The 20,772-nt window shown below is 36.3% G+C and overlaps 2 protein-coding genes across 7 annotated transcripts in view; one reads left to right on the top strand and one right to left on the bottom strand.

Annotated features, from left to right (window-relative positions):
- Window positions 1-20,772, top strand: part of aopep (aminopeptidase O (putative)) — a 78,213-nt gene that overhangs the window by 50,003 nt on the left and 7,438 nt on the right. For 2 of the 5 annotated variants that reach the window (XM_087170238.1, XM_087170237.1), the window contains exons 14-17: window positions 5,915-5,959; window positions 6,167-6,283; window positions 18,788-18,874; window positions 18,974-19,122. In XM_087170238.1, coding sequence (XP_087026364.1) covers window positions 5,915-5,959; window positions 6,167-6,283; window positions 18,788-18,874; window positions 18,974-19,114 — 390 coding nt within the window. In that variant the 3' untranslated portion in view covers window positions 19,115-19,122. The remainder of the gene's footprint in view (window positions 1-5,914; window positions 5,960-6,166; window positions 6,284-18,787; window positions 18,875-18,973; window positions 19,123-20,772) is intronic. The other 3 variants (XM_023393539.2, XM_023393537.2, XM_087170239.1) reach the window with 2 other exon arrangements.
- Window positions 19,222-20,772, bottom strand: part of fancc (FA complementation group C) — a 36,841-nt gene continuing 35,290 nt past the window's right edge. For both annotated transcript variants that reach the window (XM_087170240.1, XM_087170241.1), the window contains exon 17: window positions 19,222-19,438. The gene's annotated coding sequence lies outside the window, so the exon portion shown is untranslated. The remainder of the gene's footprint in view (window positions 19,439-20,772) is intronic.

Genomic DNA, 20,772 nt, shown 5'->3' with positions numbered 1-20,772 from the left:
ATATACACCCTCATCCCTTATTTCTAGATGTTGCGGTTGTTGATTAAAGCAGTTTTCACAGTGGAAAACAAAGAATGAATGCGGTTAATGATGAGATGGCAGAGAGAAAGTCACGGCTTCAGGTCGTCGCAGAGGTCATACGTCTGTGTCCGGCACTATCCGTGAGATCATCACCGCGCCGCAGCAGCAGGTGTGACATCATTTGGAGGAGATTATAGCACAGAAGACAGCTCCATTTCACAAGTTGAAAGGGTAACATGTGACTCACAGATAACCTTTCGGCATCTCCCTGCCGTGTGTGTGTGTGTTCGTGCGTGTGCGTGCGTGCGTGTGCGTGCGTGTTCTCTAATCCATTACCCAAAATCAGTTTACAGAACCTATGATGTCAGTAGGCTGTTTTCTAGTGTATTTTTAGGCCTTGTGAAGCCACAAGATTGCAGTATCATATCCCCACAGTCAGTGTATGAATTTTTTTTTTTTTTTAGCCACTTATCATTCTTACACGTTTTATATTTATAGGGTCATCTCATTACTGCCGCACCTTTTTACTAAACTCTCCCACACACAACACTTTGGAAGCAGAGACTACTGCTACTGTGAGAGAGGGGCTTCCTGTTATCATGTGACCATGTGATGTGATAAGTAAATAGTCATCTGTTTTTTTTCTGGCCAAGGTAGTAACACTTAATATGCTGCATAGATTCACTTACACTTCATTCACTGGTTAGCAATATTTAATATTTTACTATTTAAGCAGTATACATAGTATAAAAGAGAACTGAATTACCCCGTGCCAACATTTAATATTCCCGAGTTCCCAACAGTTTCTTTACATCATTTGGTTTTCAGTTTTTTGTCTTTTGCTTGCTGTTTTATTCCTGACCATCTGCCCCATTTTTTTGCGCATTTTAATTCTGTGCAGCTGTATAGAGCAGTTACAGGCTAATTAAAAGAGTAAGTATTTGTGATGCTATTTATGCTGTCATGGCTGTTGAGAGAATCTTAACAGCTGCTTGGCGTACTGTTTCTCCTCAAGACCCTGAGCCTCTCGGTGCAGTTTGAAGAGATGGATGTTTAAGCCCTTAAATCAAGTGTAAAATAAAAACGAACAAAAAGAGATAAAGGAAGCAAGGAGGGGTTTTTAATTGGAGGAGCCAGACGCACAGTTTAGACCAGTGAAATGAATGAGTGAAAAGGAGTTGGTATGGAGACGGGAGCAGACAGTCACGGAGACAGAGGCAGAGGGAGAGGGAAAGGGAGGGATTTGAGGGAAAGAAAGAGTGAAACCTTAGTACCTGAGGCGGCGTGGGCTGAGGCCTTTAGCTGCTGGTGCCAGAATGTGTTTTTACGAGCCTGTGGTCAGACAGAAATAAAAGGCAGCCGAGCGGTTGAATGGCATCACACACACACACACACACACTCGCGCATGCACACACACACGATTCAATGGCCTCTCAGAAATCACAGTTTGGTTTTATAATGTCACAGTTATTCAATGTCTCCAACCCCCATAATGCAATGTGATTGAACAAGCAGTGCACTCTCCCCAGTGGTACAGAGGTAGGGAGACGGAAGAGAGGGGAGGTAAGGGAGGAAAAGAAAGCATTAGCAACACCTCTGTATTCTGCATAACGGCGCCAAGGGCCCAGAAAGAGGTTCTCTTATGTTCTAAGGAGACATTATATAGATTTTATGGTCAGTTAGTTCAGTCATTGACTTTTTACACATACCCTTAGGTGCCTTTTCTTTCTTTTTGTCAGTCATCTCTTTCGCTCTGTCTGTTATTGTATTTTCCTCTTTTTTTTTTTTTGTCATTTCTTTTTTTTTCTTTATTTCTTATTTCCAGCAACTTAAAGTGAGTTTCACTTCTTGGATTATCATAACAAGCAACCACTTTAAGCTATAATGCGCTGACAACAGTCCAGTGAGAATGGACTGCTTAAAAAAGACAGAAAAATAAGAGTAAAAATCAGTCCAAGCAGAAACAGGAGAAGGCAGTGATGATTCAGTTAGCGGGGGTTATCTGAGGTACCTCTTGCAGAGATGTGATGGTAAATGGTGAATGACCACTTAAGATAGCAAGAGACTAAAAGAGGTTGAGTTCACGACCCTGTTTAGCTCAGAGGATGTGAAGGACAGATTAACAAAATGGAAATATTTTAAAATCAGTCTTGTCTTTGCATAATGGCTCCTGAAAAAGGACACAGACTCGCTCTCCTATGTACTATACAGAACGCAGAGAGTGGTACTCAGTGCCGTTGCCATGGAAATACTGAACAAGTGATGGATTGTTGGAAAGGCACCGAAAAGATTTAAGATTTACAGTTTTGATTTTCATTTGAACAACCCTTCTTCATCTTCTACACTATCTCAGAGACAGAAGTGCAGTATAGGGACGATTTATGTACAACTCTTAATCAATCCTTTATTGCAGGCTGATCAGTGTTAAGGAGGGAAATATCACAATAAAGCATCGATTGATGCTGTGAGCGTGAGTGTGTGTGTACACATTCTGTACAAAAGGCTGAAGGGTTTCGATTCATTTTGTGCTGTACAAACATTTTATGCAGAAGCAGTAGCATTACTAATGTTGCTCAGTCCCATAGTCCCATACACCCACACATATGTACTGACTGACACACACACACACACACACACACACACACACACACACACACGCCCGCACCTGCACTTAACTTACTTATATACTTATATACTTTATTTAGTGGTGGACATCATATCCTGTGTTTACAATAGCTGTGTTTACTATTTCATTGAACTGTCAATCACTGTGGCAAACAGTCTATAATTGTGCATGTATGCACACGTGTGTGTGTCATTGTTCTGTCGAGGTTTAGAGGTCAGTGTGTGACGGGGACATTTCAGCAGCATATTTCCCAGAGGTCATTGCAAAGCTCAGCTCAATAAAGAGTTGGTGCAGCCAACCCATGTCAGCGGTTTGTACGGAAGTGGAGTGTGTATGTTGGTGTGTGCATTGTTTATATATTTAATGTCCATGTGAGTGAGATTACAGACGGTCTGAGTGAGTTTGTGAGAGAAAGACTGTGTGTTCTGTCTTTTTTACCATTAGCATTCCTCAGCTTTGACGGACAGTAGGGAGCGGAATGCTTATTTCCTGTGGCAAAATTCTGTGGTGTGTGTGTGTGTGTGTGCGTGCGTGAGTGCGTGCGTGCGTGCGTGCGTGTGCGTGCGTGCGTGTGTTTGTGAGAACATCTTGACACATGAAGAGATAGAGAGGAATATGTTTGCCCCTTCAGTGGTAAAGTGCTTTCAGCACTGTACTATTAAGGGCTATTGTTAGAGTTACCCATGACCTGGTCATGACATGGGATTCTGTGTGTGTGTGTGTGTGTCTATGGTGGGCTGTTTGTAAATGTTCATGTGCCATTCTTCAGGATCTACCCATTAATAAGGGCGTACTCAGCCATGGAGTTCACCTTTTCCCCAGTAATTGCTCTCTCTCTCCCTCTATCACACACACACACTCACGGAGCCTTAAAGCAGTTGTTGAGCACTTCAGTAATATGATAATACATACATTAGGCGGTGATGGAAGTAGTATACAGTCTTTACTTAAAGTCACAATTCTTATGATTTTCCTCATATTAAATCTCATTTGTAATGACATTTATGGCCAGATATTGCCCAGCCTCTCAGGATACATTTATTGTACATTACATTTATGCATTTGGCTTTGGTCTAAAAGATGTAGAAATGCGGTACAATCTACACCACAGTACATTAAGGACACACCATCATTAATAACACTCTGTTCCGAAGCCCACCTGACACAAGTGCCACGAGGTTTTAGATAGAGCTGCAATCATTAGTCAATTAATCAATTAGTGGATTGACTGAAAAATAATCACCAATTGTCGTTTTGAGTCCCTTTTTTTTTTATGTCAAAATTCTGTGGTTTCAGCTCCTTAAATGTGAATATGTTCTGTTTTTTTCCTCTTCTTCCATGATATTAAACTGATATAGCCATAGTTAGTTAAATGTGTAGAATGGCATGAGATCGAGCAAGCTGGGTGAGTTTTATTAGAGTCTGTCTTTGCTGTACTGGACTGAAAATTGCATACCCAAGCATGAGGAATTTAGGGGAAACGAAATTCATATAGTGAAAGTAGAAGTACAGTATTTTTCCCCTGACATGAAGTGCAGTGGAAGTATAAGATATAAAAAGCAGAAATACCTAAATAAAGTACTTTCAAAGTTGCACTGAAGTACAGTACTTGAGAGATGAGAGGTAGACTTTTTATAGAAGCGGATGTTAGTTGATGGTTAGTTGGTGACTTCACCATGGAGATGTTACATGTGATGAGGGAGTGGGTCATGTTTCAGTCTGTGAATATGTCTACTGTCTGTGAATTTGTGTACTGTGTGTGTGTGTGTGTGTGTGTGTGTGTGTGTGTGTGTGTTGATAATATTAACGATATAAATTGATTTGTAATGTATCATCATTGACCAGGAAACTGTTCCCACCAGCACAACAGGACCTCATTGGCAGTGCAGCAAGGTGTGTGTGTGTGTGTGCGTGTGTGTTTGTATGTGAGCACTGTTTTATTGCTGTGGACTCAACACTTTTCAAAGGGTGGGCGAGTGAGAAGGATCATGGGTGGACCCCAAAGAGACTCTTTAGAGATGGAGACGCCACTTCAGAAAACACTCAGCCTTCACAAAATGGAGGGAGGAGGGGAACGAGAGAGGGGAGAGTCGATAGAGGGTGAAGGGAAAGACTGGATATCAGATTTTCCATGGAGTTAGATGGTCATCAGTGTTTGTGTGGGTGGGTGGGTGTGTGTGTGTGTAGCAGTAGTGTTTGATTTGACCGTTTGCCAGCTAGAATCTAGGTGTTATTCTCTCAGCTCCAACAGCTACATGCTGAAATACTTCCTGGTTTTAGGTCAAGTATTTCCCAGCAGCGCTTAGGAGGTTGTTTACCAAAGACAGCTTTAAACGGATGGTCTCTTTCCAAAATATATTTTGCACAAATGCAGCTATTTACTCTACACTTGCTGGGTGTGTTTACCTGAATAGAAGAGTTTTGTCTGTGTACCTCCTCCTCTGTCATTTTCTTTTTTTTTCCCTTTGCTCTCTCTCCATCGCGCTCTGCTTCACTCAGTCACACACACACTTCATACCTATTTTCACATTCGTCTCCACGGGGCCTTCAGCCATTAATTGTGTCCCAGACTGGGACCAGAGAGAGAGTGTGGCTGGGAGTGCTGGGCGTATCTAGGAGAGATGCAGGCAAGGCTGGGCACAGCTGTCCCCCGAGGAGGAAGTCGCTCTCTCATATCGCTGCCCACATCCATCCTCAGAATAATCGTCAAAGCTCACCGCTGAGTTTTCACTGTCCCTGAAGATGTTAGTCATCAGAAGAAAATAGTTTGTTTCCTTGAGGTCCACCTCAGGACAACACAAACGGTGCATGCGCTATTAAGAAGCAACAGAAAGGCATTTCCTATTTCCTGAAAACCTTTTCTTCTTTTCAAAATTTTTTGTCTCTGTCTTCGTCTCAATCAGAGATTTCACTGCAGTCTTACGAACTACAAAGAATAATTGTTCTAAAAGATGTCTTTTTTTTTTCCATGAGTGTGAGTCCCAGAACAGTGCCTCTCTCTTTGTTCCTCTACAATAGCACAATACCAAAAAAGACTACTTCATTGCTTTGTTTCACTTTTCTCTCTGTCCTCACTTCAAATCTTATTTTCCCTTCATCTGTCCTGTTTTGCCTATTTTGTAATATTTCCCAGTTGTACAAGATTCACTTTGTTTACCATGTTTATTTGATTACCATTTCAGCTCAGTTTTATTATGCTGCCATCTCCTCCGTTTTTGAAAAGCCGTAGTAATTGCATAATGTGTTTTTTCATCAAACCTTTCCCAGCCCAGAGAAGAAAATGAAATGAAACTTATGGAAAATAATGTTAATGTGAGTGGGTGCACGGTATACAATATGTGAATAATTTTGCCAGTCTTGATAATTTTGCTACTTTAGTAATTGAAGCTGCTCGAGTAAGAAAAATTAGATTTTTTTTTTTGTTTTTGCATAATATTTTGTATGATGTCTCAATATATTTAATGAGGGAGCTTGTATTAGTCAGCACTATTAATCTCATTAATTGTTTTGTTTCCTCAGTTGACGTCGGAGCAGCTTGTGATGCTTTTGGAGCTTCTGCTGGAGGAATCCGAGCTGAGCGTGGCGGCAATGCTCGCTCTGCAGAGAACCTACAACCTACAGAATCATGATGCTGAGGTAAGGCCACACACACACACACACACACACACACACACACACACACACACATATATGTGAGTGTATGTATCCAAGCTCCAACTCCAATAGTAAAAAGTAGAAGGTTTCCTCTGTTCCCTTCCCAACGCACAACGCTTAGTAATTTGTAGTAAATACTGCTGTAATAGCAGCTTTCTTCTTTACAGCCGCCTTTACTGACTAAAACCCACAAGTATTCACTTCATGTTTTAGTACTGCACAAAGTTCCTTAATGGCAACAATGTTTGTGAATGTGTGTGTTTATGTCTGTTTACTATGCGCAGTGTGTGTGTGTGTGTGTGTGTGTGTGTGTGTGTGTGTGTGTGTGTGTGTGTGTGTGTGTGTGTGTGTGTGTGTGTGTGTGTGTGTGTGTGTGTGTGTGTGTGTGTGTGTGTGAATAGCTCCTTACTATACAGTGTGGCAGAGCCCATAAACTGTCCACGCTAAACTCCATCATTAACGCATGGCTTATCTTTAAAAGACAAATTTGATACATACTTAGTTTTTTTTTTTTTTTTTTTTTTTACAAGTTTCTATTAATTCTATGAGCTGTTATGTAGGGGCAGTAATGTATATAATGGGGTTTCAATTAAGGACATTTTTTTATTATTTTCATTCCAATCTCACATTCATGTCACTTTGTTCAAGTTCCCACAAATAAAAACTAGTGCATTTAATTGTGTATTTTCAATATATTTCTGTGTGTGTAATTTATTGGCTGGAACCTGAAAGCAGTATTTGATTCCGAGACTTAGCTCACTTCTTTAGGTTATTGTGTTACATTACATTGTGCCGAGGTCACTCTGTGTCTGGCCTCGAGTTCAGCTTCAGGTTTAGGCCTCTTTAGTCGTATTTCCTGGCAGATGAAAGCAGATTCTCCTCTGCAATTTCCAGGAAACAACTTTCAGTGTTTTCTAAAAATACACCAGGCCATTATGCACATAGTCATGCATGGAAAAACACACACTTACACACACACATTCACTTACACAAACATACACACAGCTTCGCACACCTGTCTAAAAGCAATGGTCCAGTCCTAATGTTAGTAATCTCATTCAGAGGAGGTTAATCACCTACGTCTCTCCTTATAAATGTGGCCATTTATTCTCCTCTCTTTCTGTCTGTTGCTATTTTTTTTCTTTTTTTTTCTTTCCCCCTCTTCTCACACAGCCTCTCTTTGTCTGTACAGCATCCTCCTCAGAAGATTGATGATTGATCTGTTTAAAATTCTTGAACAAATACAGTACTGAGTGGCATTCAGCCTCTGCAGCCCCTCGCTGTTTACCTCACGGAGAATGAGAGATTTTCAGAGTGGATGAATATTGGATTATAGGAATGATTTTGATGGTTTCTGAAAGGCGGTTAGTGATACGTCCACTCAGAATGCATTGTGATACGCCTGATCGATCACCTGAAAATAGAATTGTTTAATCAGTCCAACCAGGGCTCAGTAAACTTCCAACAATTCCTCTTATCATGATTTCATACCACGTGAATGACGAGAGTTTTGATATTGAATCATTCTAATTAATCCGTTTTGTGGAGTAGTCTCTCATTGCTTCAACTAAATTTACCTTGTGCATCTCTTATATAGTAGCACAGCATGCTGTTACATATTGTTTCACTACCTGTTAGTGCTGTACTAAACATGTCTCCCTGCAGGCAAAGTAGAGTGAAGTTAAAGTGAGACGCTGTACATTGAAAGTGATAAAGTAGCTTGTCTGTGGGATAAAGGTGCTGTGGCGTGCGAGCTTAAGTTTCTGTGTGTGATCTGTGTGATCATGTAGACGATAGCGAAAGGAAATATGTGGCTGACCACCAGTGTGCGTGCAATGGGACTGCTTTGTGAATGGTGTGAGTGACCATGAATACGTGTGTGAGTGCGTCTGTGAGCCGGAGCATGTGTTTGCATGTATGAGAAAGTGTGCGTGACTGTGGCTCACTTCCTTTCATATGAGCCTCATGTGACACGAGACGCTGTGTGACCCTACATGTGCACGCGTATATATACAGTATACATGCATGTGTGTATGCGTGCAGTTTTGTGAGCGCATCTCTGATTTTGTGGGAGCATGCGTGCTCATATGTGCGTCGAAGGCCATCTGTCGGTCAAGCACACAGGGTGTATTGTGTATGGTGCACAGGTTAGGTTTACTCCTCCAGTTACTGGAGACTTCGCTGGACCACATCAAGGCCTGTCTGGTTCTACTGGCCACAACATGTGGAGGAGAGGGGGACGACAGAACAAGGGAAAAGAGTTATTAAGAATGAATCAAGTAGTGTCTAAGAAAAAGAAGTCACCTCAAGTTTATTTGTTGTGCCTTTAATCAAAATGACTCAAAGGGCTTCACAGGCTTGTATTAGACTGAAAACAAAAACAAATGAGCAAGAAAAACTCCCTCCAACAAACCTCTAATGGGAAAATTAAAAAAACCCTGAGAGGGATTAAAGAGGAAGAAATCCCTTCCAGGCCTGATAGGTGTTGGAGATAAGAAAACAATAATGGCTACATTTAGATACTGTAGTGTAGAGGCAAATACAAAAGAAAGGTTGAATGATGAAAACAGAGTAATAGTCTGAATTTGTTGTTTGCTTTCGCCATGCTGGTCTACAGTATGTGGACAAGTCATGACTCCCATAACACTGCATTTGCATCTTTGTGCATGTACGTTAGTATGAGTTATAGTATTTGTGTGTGTGAGTGTGTGTGTGTGTGTGGTGGAGGAGGGGGAGGGAGGGGTGAGGGTGCAGTAATAAATGAAGGAATGTCACTGTGTAATTGCATGTGCTGTCAGAGAGAGAGGCCCAGTGAGAGGAAACAGTGAAAAAAAAAAAAAAAAGGGGGTAAGGAGAGGTGCACCAGGCAGCTGCTCTGCCCCAGGGCTCTCCCCAGGAATGTAACCCAGCGCAGGGAACAGCTGCTGGGGCTTCGCAGGCCAGAAGGGCAGGGCTGGCACCAGAGGATACACATACTGTACACACTCATGCACACACACACATCATTGTTCCCATGTGGGGAGAAGGTAGAAGAGTTACACTTAACCTACACCTTTTGCTTTCTGTCAGGTCTGCTTTGGGAGTTATGCAGCCTTCCAGAGTAAACAGAGGCTGCAGAGAATATATGGAAAATAACTAGATTTTAAATTTGGGGGAAAGAGGAACTAGAAAGCCCTTCTGAGACCAATTAAATTCATGATTATTTAGTAGGTTGCCAAGTTAATGTGAGGATTTAAGTGTGTCTGAACTAAATGGAGCATCGCTCAGTCTCCATTCTCATGCTGTATAGGTGGAGGACAGCAAAAACAAACAAAGCAAAAACTGCTCCTAAAAGTGAGCGCACATTAACACAGCACTCAGGTAGATCCATTTAGCTTCTTTGTAGAATGCTACTTCAAAATGAATCTATGTACAAACGCTGTAGAAATGCCCAAAGCTTGAGTATGGAGGTAGATTTGGTTCAGTATTATTTGTGTTGACAGATCGACAATCCTATATGATCATCAAAAATGTGTAATCTGTAAATATAAAGCACCTTCCACAAACAAAAAATAAATTTGCAAATTCACAAATAAAGAAAATGATCTGTGAATACATTGTTATTTACAAATGAATGAAAAGCATCTGTGTATGTCTTCCTAACATTTACAACTTTCAAACAGACATTTGTGAATCAATTTTCTATTTGTGAAGCGAAAAAGCATTTGTGGATCTCAATTCTATGCTTTTGGATTTCAATTTTGCACAAACAGTTTTTTAAACAAACTCTCCGCCAGTCTGAACCAAAATCAACTTGTATCACTCTGCCACTTTATCTATTAAATAGAATACATTTTATAACCTGTAAAGAGATAATTGGTGTCATTTTTATACCATTGAGTTTATTGTAATCATTACTATCATTATTACATGTAGGCTATAATCAGCTGGCAGTTATTGTCATTATTGCTCTGTAGTCAATAGACCAACCAACTCATCTCTTACAGGTGGTAATATATGTATATGTATATATATATATATATATATATATATATATTAAAACTAGGAACGCCAGCATTCTAGCACCCATAGGTGGCATAACCGTTATTTATAATTAGGCTACATTGTTTGGGCTCTCAAGCAGTAGAAAATGTTGAGGAGTGCTACTGTACTTGGCTTGGAAACTGTTCGGTAGTTTTAATATTCATTTATTTATTCATTTGAAGGCTAAGATTGTCAAGTAAACGTAGGCCTAGTGAAGTAAGAGAAAGACATTGCAGAGTAGGCTATAGAGAAGGATTGGTAATTATCCAACTGCAAATTAACGTTTTTCCAAGTCCTAATATTATGCATTGATTTATTTAGTGCCACTGCACGTCTTCTATCCAAATGGATAGTTTTCTGGACAGTGCTGAAATACAACACTATAGATATGTAATTTAACACATTACAGAATAAAAATTATCAACACAGAAATAATAAAAACATTTTAATTGACCCGGCACCGCCCGACAACCTGGCACACACGGTCATACCTATGGAACATAGCTGCATCTGGAGACGGTGCGCACTTTCATGCCAAGAGCTGCTGTTGCTGTTTGCTCTGATTTCTTTGTTATTTTTCGTTTATTGTATGTTGGTGTTTACATTTTACAATTATCCTACATCCTGGAGATGACGCATAAGTTCTCAGAGCCAGCAGCCCCGATGAGATTTATTAGGCTGTATTATAATATCTTTATCAACAATGAGGGTGATTGTTGCTTACTGTTTATAGCTGGTAGCCTATAGGCCTACTATTTACAAAATCTAGATCTAATTCATATTCACCAAATAAAGTTTGTGAAGTGGCTGCGTCTGCGGGTATCCCACATCCTACCTGGAGTGCTGACAGATGTGCCAGCTGACAGTGAGCTCTCATCCTCGCTCCAGTTCTCATGACTAGCCCCCCTCCCCCCAGGTCTTTAGAAAGTGCCAAAGCTTCTTGAACATTTTATATTCCTCCTGGTTGCATATGGACGGTAGGGACATGTTGCTACCAATATTGAGTTGAGAACCATACTATGACGTTTTTATGACATTTGACGCCTTAAATTATGATATTTTTTCTGTCTTGCTACACAACAACGTTTTTATGCCTTAGTATACTATGATATTTTTATGACATTTTATGTGTCTCTATACTACAACTTTTTTATACCTTACTATAATATGATGTTTTTATGAGATGTTATGCCTTACTATACTATGATGTTTTAATGTGTACTATACTACGAGGTTTTTATGACTTTTTATGCGTAACTATACTACGACATCTTTATACCTTACTGAAATATGTTTTTATGACATTTTATGCCTTACTATACTACAACGTTTTTATGACATTTTATGCCTAACAATACTATGACGTTATGTCTTTTTATGCCTTACTATATTTTGACATTTTTATGACATTTTATACCTTACCATACTATGTCATTTTTTTATGCCTTACTATACTGTGACACTTTTATGATATTTTTATGCCTTACCAATCTGCCCTTTTTATGCCTTACTATACTGACATTTTTATGACTTTTTATGCCTTATAATACAATGACGTTTTTATGACATTGCATGCCTTATAATACTTTTATGTTTTTATGACATTTTATGCCTTTTAATATTATGTCATTTTTTATGCCTTACTATACTATGACGTTTTTATGCCTTACTATACTATAACGTTTTTAAGACTTTTTGAACCTTACTATACTATGACATTTTTATGACTTTTTCTGACTTGCTATACTATGATGTTTTTATGAATTTTTTGAATTACTATACCATGACGTTATGTCTTTTTATGCCTTACTATTCTATGATTTTTATGATATTTTATGCCTTACTATACTTTGAAGTTTTTATGACATTTTCATGACTTTTTATGACTTCCTATACTATGATGTTTTTCTGACTTTTTATACTTTACTGTTATATGTTTTTATGACTTATTATGCCTTACTTTAATATGACGTTTTTATGGCATTTTATGCCTTATACTACTATGTTTTTTTTTGCCTGACTATACTGTCATTTTTTATGCCATACTTTACTGTGCCTTTTTTTTTTTTTTTTTTGCCTTACTATACTGTGACGTTTTTGACAGTTTATGCCTTACAATACTATGACGGTTTTTTTTTGCCTTACTATACTGACGTTTTTATGCCTTACTATACTATGACGTTTTTATGACATTTTATGCCTTATTATACTATGTCATTTTCTATGTCTTACTATACTATGACGTTTTTTTGTCTTACTATACTATGACGTTTTTTTGTCTTACTATACTATGACGTTTTTATGACATTTTATGCCTTACTATACTAAGTCAATTTTTATGCCTTACTATACTATGCTTTTTTTTTTTTTTTTGCCTTACTATACCATGAAGTTTTTATGACATTTTATGCCTTATAATACTATGACGTTTTTTTTCCTTACTATACCTTTTTCTTTTTTTTTCTTTTTTTTCTTTTTTGCCTTACCATACTATAGCGTTTTTATGACATTTCATGCCTTAACATAATGTTATGTTTTATGCCATACTATACCTTTTTTTTTTTACCTTACTATACTATGACGTTCTTATGACATTTTATGCCTTTACGTACTACGACGTTTTTACGACATTTTATGCCTTACTATACTATGATGTTTTTATGACATTTCATGCCTTACCATACTATGTCATTTTTTATGCCTTACTATACTATGTCGTTTTTTATGCCTTACTATACTAGACCTTTTCTTTTTTGTGCCTTACTATACTATGATGTTTTTGACTTTTTATACCTTACCATACTATGACATTTTTTCATGCCATACTATACTGTCATTTTTTTTTGCCTTACTATACTATGACGTTTTTATGCCTTACTATACTATGCCTTTTTTTTACCTTACTATATTATGACGTTTTTATGACATTTTATGCCTTACTATACTATGCCTTTTCTTTTCTTTTTTGCCTTACTATACTATGACGTTTTTATGCCTTTTTATACCTAACCATACTATGACATTTTTTCATGCCATTCTGTACTATGTCATTTTTTATGCCTTACTTTACATGACGTTTTTATGACATTTTATGCCTTATAATACTGTAATGTTTTTACAACATTTTATGCCTTACTATACTATGTTTTTATGACTTTTTATACCTTACCTTACTATGATGTTTTTATGACATTTCATGCCTTATAATACTATGTTTTTTTTCCTTAGTATACTATGACGTTTTTATGACATTTTATGCCTTAACATACCATGTCATTTTTTTTTTGCCTTATAATACTGACGTTTTTTTTTTTTGCCTTACTATACTATGACTTTTTTTATGACTTTTTATACCTTACCATACTATGTCATTTTTTTTTGCCTTACTATACTATGACGTTTTTATGCCTTACTATACTATGCCTTTTTTTTACCTTACTATATTATGACGTTTTTATGACATTTTATGCCTTACTATACTATGCCTTTTCTTTTCTTTTTTGCCTTACTATACTATGTTTTTATGACTTTTTATACCTAACCATACTATGACATTTTTTCATGCCATTCTGTACTATGTCATTTTTTATGCCTTACTATACTATGACATTTTTATGACTTTTTATACCTTACCATACTATGTCATTTTTATGCCATACTATACTATGCCTTTTTAAAAAAAAATTTTAGCCTTACTATACTGTCATTTTTTATGCCTTACTATACTATGACATTTTTATGACCTTTTATGACTTACTTTACTTTGACGTTTTTATGACTTTTTATGCCTTACTATACTATGTCATTTTTTATGCCTTACTATACTATGACATTTTTATGACTTTTTTATGCCTTACTATACTATGACATTTTTATGACTTTTTATGACTTACTATACTATGTCATTTTTTATGCCTTACTATACTATGATGTTTTTATGACATTTTTGTGCCTTACTATACTATGTCATTTTTATGACCTTTTTATGACTTACTATACTATGATGTTTTTTTATGACCTTTTTATGACTTACTATACTATGATGTTTTTTTATGACTTTTTTTGCCTTACTATACTATGTCATTTTTTATGCCTTACTATACTATGACATTTTTATGACCTTTTATGACTTACTTTACTTTGACGTTTTTATGACTTTTTATGCCTTACGATACTGTCATTTTTTATGCCTTACTATACTATGACATTTTTATGACTTTTTATGTCTTACTATACTATGTCATTTTTTATGCCTTACTATACTATGACATTTTTTATGACATTTTATACCTTACCATACTATGTCATTTTTATGCCATACTATACTATGCCTTTTTAAAAACATTTTTAGCCTTACTATACTATGACATTTTTATGACTTTTTATGCCTTACTATACTATGACATTTTTTATGCCTTACTATACTATGACATTTTTATGACTTTTTATACCTTACCATACTATGTCATTTTTATGCCATACTATACTATGCCTTTTTAAAAAAAAATTTTAGCCTTACTATACTGTCATTTTTTATGCCTTACTATACTATGACCTTTTTAAAACCTTTTAGACTTACTATACTATGACATTTTTATGACCTTTTATGACTTACTTTACTTTGACGTTTTTATGACTTTATGCCTTACTATACTGTCATTTTTTATGCCTTACTATACTATGACATTTTTATGACTTTTTATGACTTACTATACTATGTCATTTTTTATGCCTTACTATACTATGACATTTTTATGACTTTTTATGACTTACTATACTATATATTTTTTTACATTTTATGCCTTGCTATACTATGTCATTTTTTATGCCTTGCTATACTATGATGTTTTTATGACATTTTTATGCCTTACTATACTATGACATTTTTATGACTTTTTATGACTTACTATACTTTGACGTTTTTATGACATACTATACTATGCCTTTTTAAAAAAATATTTTTAGCCTTACTATACTATCACATTTTTATTCCTTATTATATTATGAAGTTTGTATGACATTTTATGCCTTAATATACTATGACATTTTAATGACATTTTATGCCTTATCATACTGTTATGCCTGACTCATCTAGAAACAAAACCAAAAAAGGAGGACCACACAGAAACCACACAAAGAAACCAAATTTATTAAGGATAATTCAATTTAACCTAAGCAAACTAGAAAATGTGAAATCAGTAGTGAAGTGTAGGTGTTGGTTTGCTAGGAAAGTTAAAGCCAACTTAATCTCCATGTAAAAGAACTGAGACCATAGCACCATAACACATTATACAACCAAACAAAATCAAGGTGGGTGCCTGATAAGCACCAGCCTTCAACGATGGCTGAGAGTGGGAGGCCATCTTGAATCTCCCTGTCTAAATAGTCTCCACTCAGGTGAAGTCAGTCAGGTAATCAGGAAGTACCTGAAAAAAACACAGGAAACAGGAACAGGCGAAAATAAAATAGGGTCATATGGCCCACGGCTGTTACAATACTGTGATTTTTTTTTTATCACATTTTATGTCTTAGTATACTATGATGTATTTATGACATTTTATACCTTACTTTAATATGACGTTTTTATGACGTTTTATGCCCTATAATATAATGAAGTTTGTATGACATTTTATGCCTTACTATACTATGTCATTTTATATGCCATACTATACTATGTCTTTTTTTTTGCCTTACTATACTATGACATTTGTATGACTTTTTATGCCTCGCTATACTATGTCATTTTTTATGCCTTACTATACTATGATATTTTTATGACATTTTATGACTTACTATACTATGAAGTTTTTTGACTTTTTTTGCCTTACTATACTATGTCATTTTTTATGCCTTACTATACTATGACATTTTTATGACCTTTTATGACTTACTTTACTTTGACGTTTTTATGACTTTTTATGCCTTACTATACTATGACATTTTTATGACCTTTTATGACTTACTGTATTTTGACGTTTTTATGACTTTTTATGCCTTACTATACTATGTCATTTTTTATGCCTTACTATACTATTACATTTTTATGACCTTTTATGCCTTAGTATACTTTGACGTTTTTATGACTTTTTATGCCTTACTATACTGTCATTTTTTATGCCTTACTATACTATGACATCTTTATGACTTTTTATGCCTTACTATACTATGTCATTTTTTATGCCTTACTATACTATGTCATTTTTTATGCCTTACTATACTATGACATTTTTATGACTTTTTATGCCTTACTATACTATGACATTTTATACCTTACCATACTATGTCATTTTTTTATGACATTTTTATGACTTTTTATACCTTACCATCCTATGTCATTTTTATGCCATACTATACTATGCCTTTTTAAAAAAAAATTTTAGCCTAACTATGCTATGACATTTTTATGACTTTTTATGACTTATTATACTATGACATTTTTATGACTTTTTATGACTTACTATACTTTGATGTTTTTATGACTTTTCATACCTTACTATACTATGATTTTTTTTATGACATTTTTATGACTTTTCATGCCTTACTTTACTTTGACGTTTTTATGACTCTTCATGCCTTACTATACTATGTCATTTTTTATGCCTTACTATACTATGATGTTTTTATGACATTTTTATGCCTCACTATACTATGTCATTTTTTATGCCTTACTATACTATGACATTTTTATGATTTTTTTTGCCTCACTATACTATGTCATTTTTTATGACTTTTAATGCCTTACTATACTATTGACATTTTTATGACTTTTTATGACTTACTATACTTTGACATTTTTATGACTTCTTATGCCTTACTATACTGTGACTTTTTATGACTTACCATACTTTGACGTTTTTATGACTTTTTATGACTTACTATACTTTGACGTTTTCATGACTTTTTATGCCTTACTATACATGTCATTTTTTATGCCTTACTATACTATGACATTTTTATGACACTTTATGCCTTGCTATACTATGTCATTTTTTATGCCTTACTATACTATGACATTTTTATGACTTTTTATGCCTTACTATACTATGACATTTCTATGACTTATGACTTACTATACTGTCATTTTTTATGCCTTACTATACTATGTCATTTTTTATGCCTTACTATACTATGACATTTTTATTACTTTTTTTGCCTTACTATACTATGTCATTTTTTATGCCTTACTATACTTTGAAGTTTTTATGACTTTTTATGCCTTACTATACTTTGATGTTTTTATGACTTCTTATGCCTTACCATACTGTGTGATTTTTTATACCTTACTTTAATATGAAGTTTTTATGACTTTTTATGCCATACTATACTATGCCTTTTTTTTTTTGCCTTACTATACTATGACGTTTTTATGCTCTACGCCCTATAATGTATACTACACTATTACTATGATATGATTTTTTTTTTATGATATTTTATGCCTTAATATACTATGATGTTTTTATACCATACCATGCTATGACGTTTTTATTCCTTCCCATACTATTCACTGCTGAAATAGAATCAATCACCAAATATCCCACGCTTGGTCACTATACTCTCCAAAGGACTAGTTTATTATCCTGAGTGTGTGGAGGAGATTGAAACACCCACAAAAAAACAGCCAAGGGAAACTGTCAGGCTTTAAAGTAGTGACAGTGCTTTAAAAGATATTTCATCTGGATTTTTTTTTTATCACTTTTCTGTCTCTTTTATCATCCTCTGTCTGCTCCACAAGATTATATCCATATACACGTGCACTGCGTATCCACGCCCGCGCACGTGCACACTTATAGCAGATGATGAAGGATGATGGCTGAGGCAGGGACAGAGCCAGTCTCTGATCTCTCCTGTAACCGCGGCAACAGAGCTCCTATTGATCCTTTGGGAGAAAGGCCAGGCATTAGCTTTCTCTCACACACACACACACACACACACACACATATACAGTGAAAACACACTGCGAACACACGCACACATTCAGAATTAAGTTGAACTTTTAAACATGAACTTTAGATTGAGATAGCTTCCTTTCTAAAACAAAGTTCACGTCTGTTAATCCTCTGATTCTAGATGAATCTATTCATTGTCAGTGGAGCCTCCAGCTTTGTCTTGCAGCTTGTCAGATGAGCTGTTTGTCTTTTGGTACTGGCATTGAGGGAGATCTATTCACATTAATGTTTGAGTGCACTGGCCCAAAGCATAAAAATAAAAATTTCTTCTTAACTTTTTACAGAATGAATACATAAAAACACCATTCTGCTTATCTATGGAAGTTATCCCTCTAACATCACATTGTTTCATGTGGTCAGCTCCATCAGCTTTGAATCAGCTACATAAACTCTGAAATAACAAACAGCAGTGACGTTATATAACTTCAAAAATAACAAGGCCATTTTAAAGACTTTTATATCAAGTACTTGTGTTCCATTAATAGTTGTTGTATTTTTTCCTTTGTTTTGGATCCAGGTCCGACATCGCTGGTGTGAGCTGGTGGTCAAACATGCACACAATCAGGCTTATGGAGACGTGGAACACTTTCTGGTTCATGACCAAGTAAATACATGCAACCCTTTTGCCATAAACACTGATTCATGTTGTGAGAAAAGCCTTTACAAAATGAGAGAAAACCATATGATTGCATATGTGTTCCAGGCCATGGGTGTGTATCTATACGGGGAGCTGATGGTTCACGAGGACCCTGAGCAGCAGGCCCTGGCTCGTCGCTGCCTCTCATTGGTCCAGGAAGACATGGACCAATCGGCACGTACAGTGGTTGAGGAAATGGTCCTATGACGATGGAGGTGAAGTCTTGTCTTCAGTTTTTCATTCACCATGTCGACCATGCTGTATATACTATATCATACTTTTAATTTCTAACACCCCAAAAATGAGTGCAGCTCTCATTTCATCTGAATTTTAATGGTTCATTGAATATGGACAGAAATTACATCAGCAATTCTCTACACAAGCTGAATATGAAATATAAAAATATATTTGTGAAAGGTTTATAAAATAAGATTCCAAGTAATTCGCTCAGGGTTTTCAGTTGCCTCATATTCACAGTCCAGTTTCAAATGAAATGCCTTTGAATTGGCTGGTGCATTGTACTTGAACCATCTGTGGAGATAAAACCAATAACATGTCAGTATAGCAAATATTATTAGCAAATGTTCTGCATCATCTAATCCTTTAATATAAAGATGTTGGGCTAATCATTGTTGTTCTTAAGTTTTTTAAGTATTTCTACATGTTAAAGTCAGTATTTGTATCTCATTGTTGACCTTTTAGTCTGAAATGGCTTCTGTAAAAGAAAGTTTTGTGTTGGATTGATCCTGATTTCATCTGCCCCAGCGGACAGTCCACACTTGAGTCACTTGGCTACCTATACTGCACATTCCTTCCTGAGCCCATTGATTGTGTGTCTACGTGTGTGTGCTTGTGTGCGTGTTTGTAGACTCAGAGTGGGGCCTTTTCCGTGGTTTCACAGCAGCCGTCAGGATGTGTTTGTCAGAGAAGGAATTCGGGAATGTGTTCCTCAAACAAACGAGAGAGGGAAGAGAGAAAAAGAGAGAGAATGGGTCAGCAAGCATTTTCTGAGGGGCTCAGGGCGGACTCTACTCGATGTGGGGTGATTTTTATACTCTTGACCTTGAAATTCCTCGTGCGTGTGCATGTGTTCGCGTGCGCATGCATGCATAACCACAACTGTCAACCCGTGGGCTTTTGGACGACTCAGAACAGTGAGGGGTTTATTGGCCTCTCACTAAATGAAAGGAAAAGAGAAATTTATGGTTTAGACAGACAGATGGACAGAAAAGGGAGGAAGAGAGAGCGGAAGGGAGGACTGGAGTGAAGACAGGTCTCTTTGAAGCTGCTGATCTTGTCATAATAGTCCTGGAATTACTGACACTAACCTTTTAATAATGAAAGCAGACTATCACAAGGATCTTGGCTCAACAATTCAAGTATAGTAACCCAACCCTACAGTATACTGACTTACTCAGACTTTTCTCTTTTAAAATGAAATGTATCTACAGCTTCTATCATTTTATTTCTAAATATATTTTGTAATTATTTTTTATGCTTTGTTTTCCTGCATTGAAGCTTTAACAGTCGAGACAGACATGGAAGGGGGGGAGCAGAGGAAGGCATGCAACAAGTGTCCCCAATCAAATCAAATGAATGAGAAAAAAACATCCTTAGTTAATTTTTGCTTCACAGCCAAAACACTAATCATCAGATTTCTTGTTTTTGTCCAATCAACAGGCCAGAGGCCAACATTTAATTCATCATGATGTATAATGAATGTTTGGAAAATTATGAATTGATTACCAAGATAGTCACCATTTAGTTTTCTTTTGATCTACTACTTGATTAATCGACTAAGTGTTTGAACAGATTTTATTGATCACAACATCTCCCTGGAAACTTAAGCAAACTACCCCCACGTC

Source organism: Seriola lalandi, unplaced genomic scaffold (genome assembly GCF_002814215.2).
Source record: "Seriola lalandi dorsalis isolate HSWRI2012SDOR001 ecotype SW California unplaced genomic scaffold, Sedor1 jcf7180002054938, whole genome shotgun sequence".
Taxonomy (NCBI): Eukaryota; Metazoa; Chordata; class Actinopteri; order Carangiformes; family Carangidae; genus Seriola; species Seriola lalandi.
Note: the sequence above shows the minus strand (reverse complement) of the source record. Positions and strands in the feature narration are given on the sequence as shown.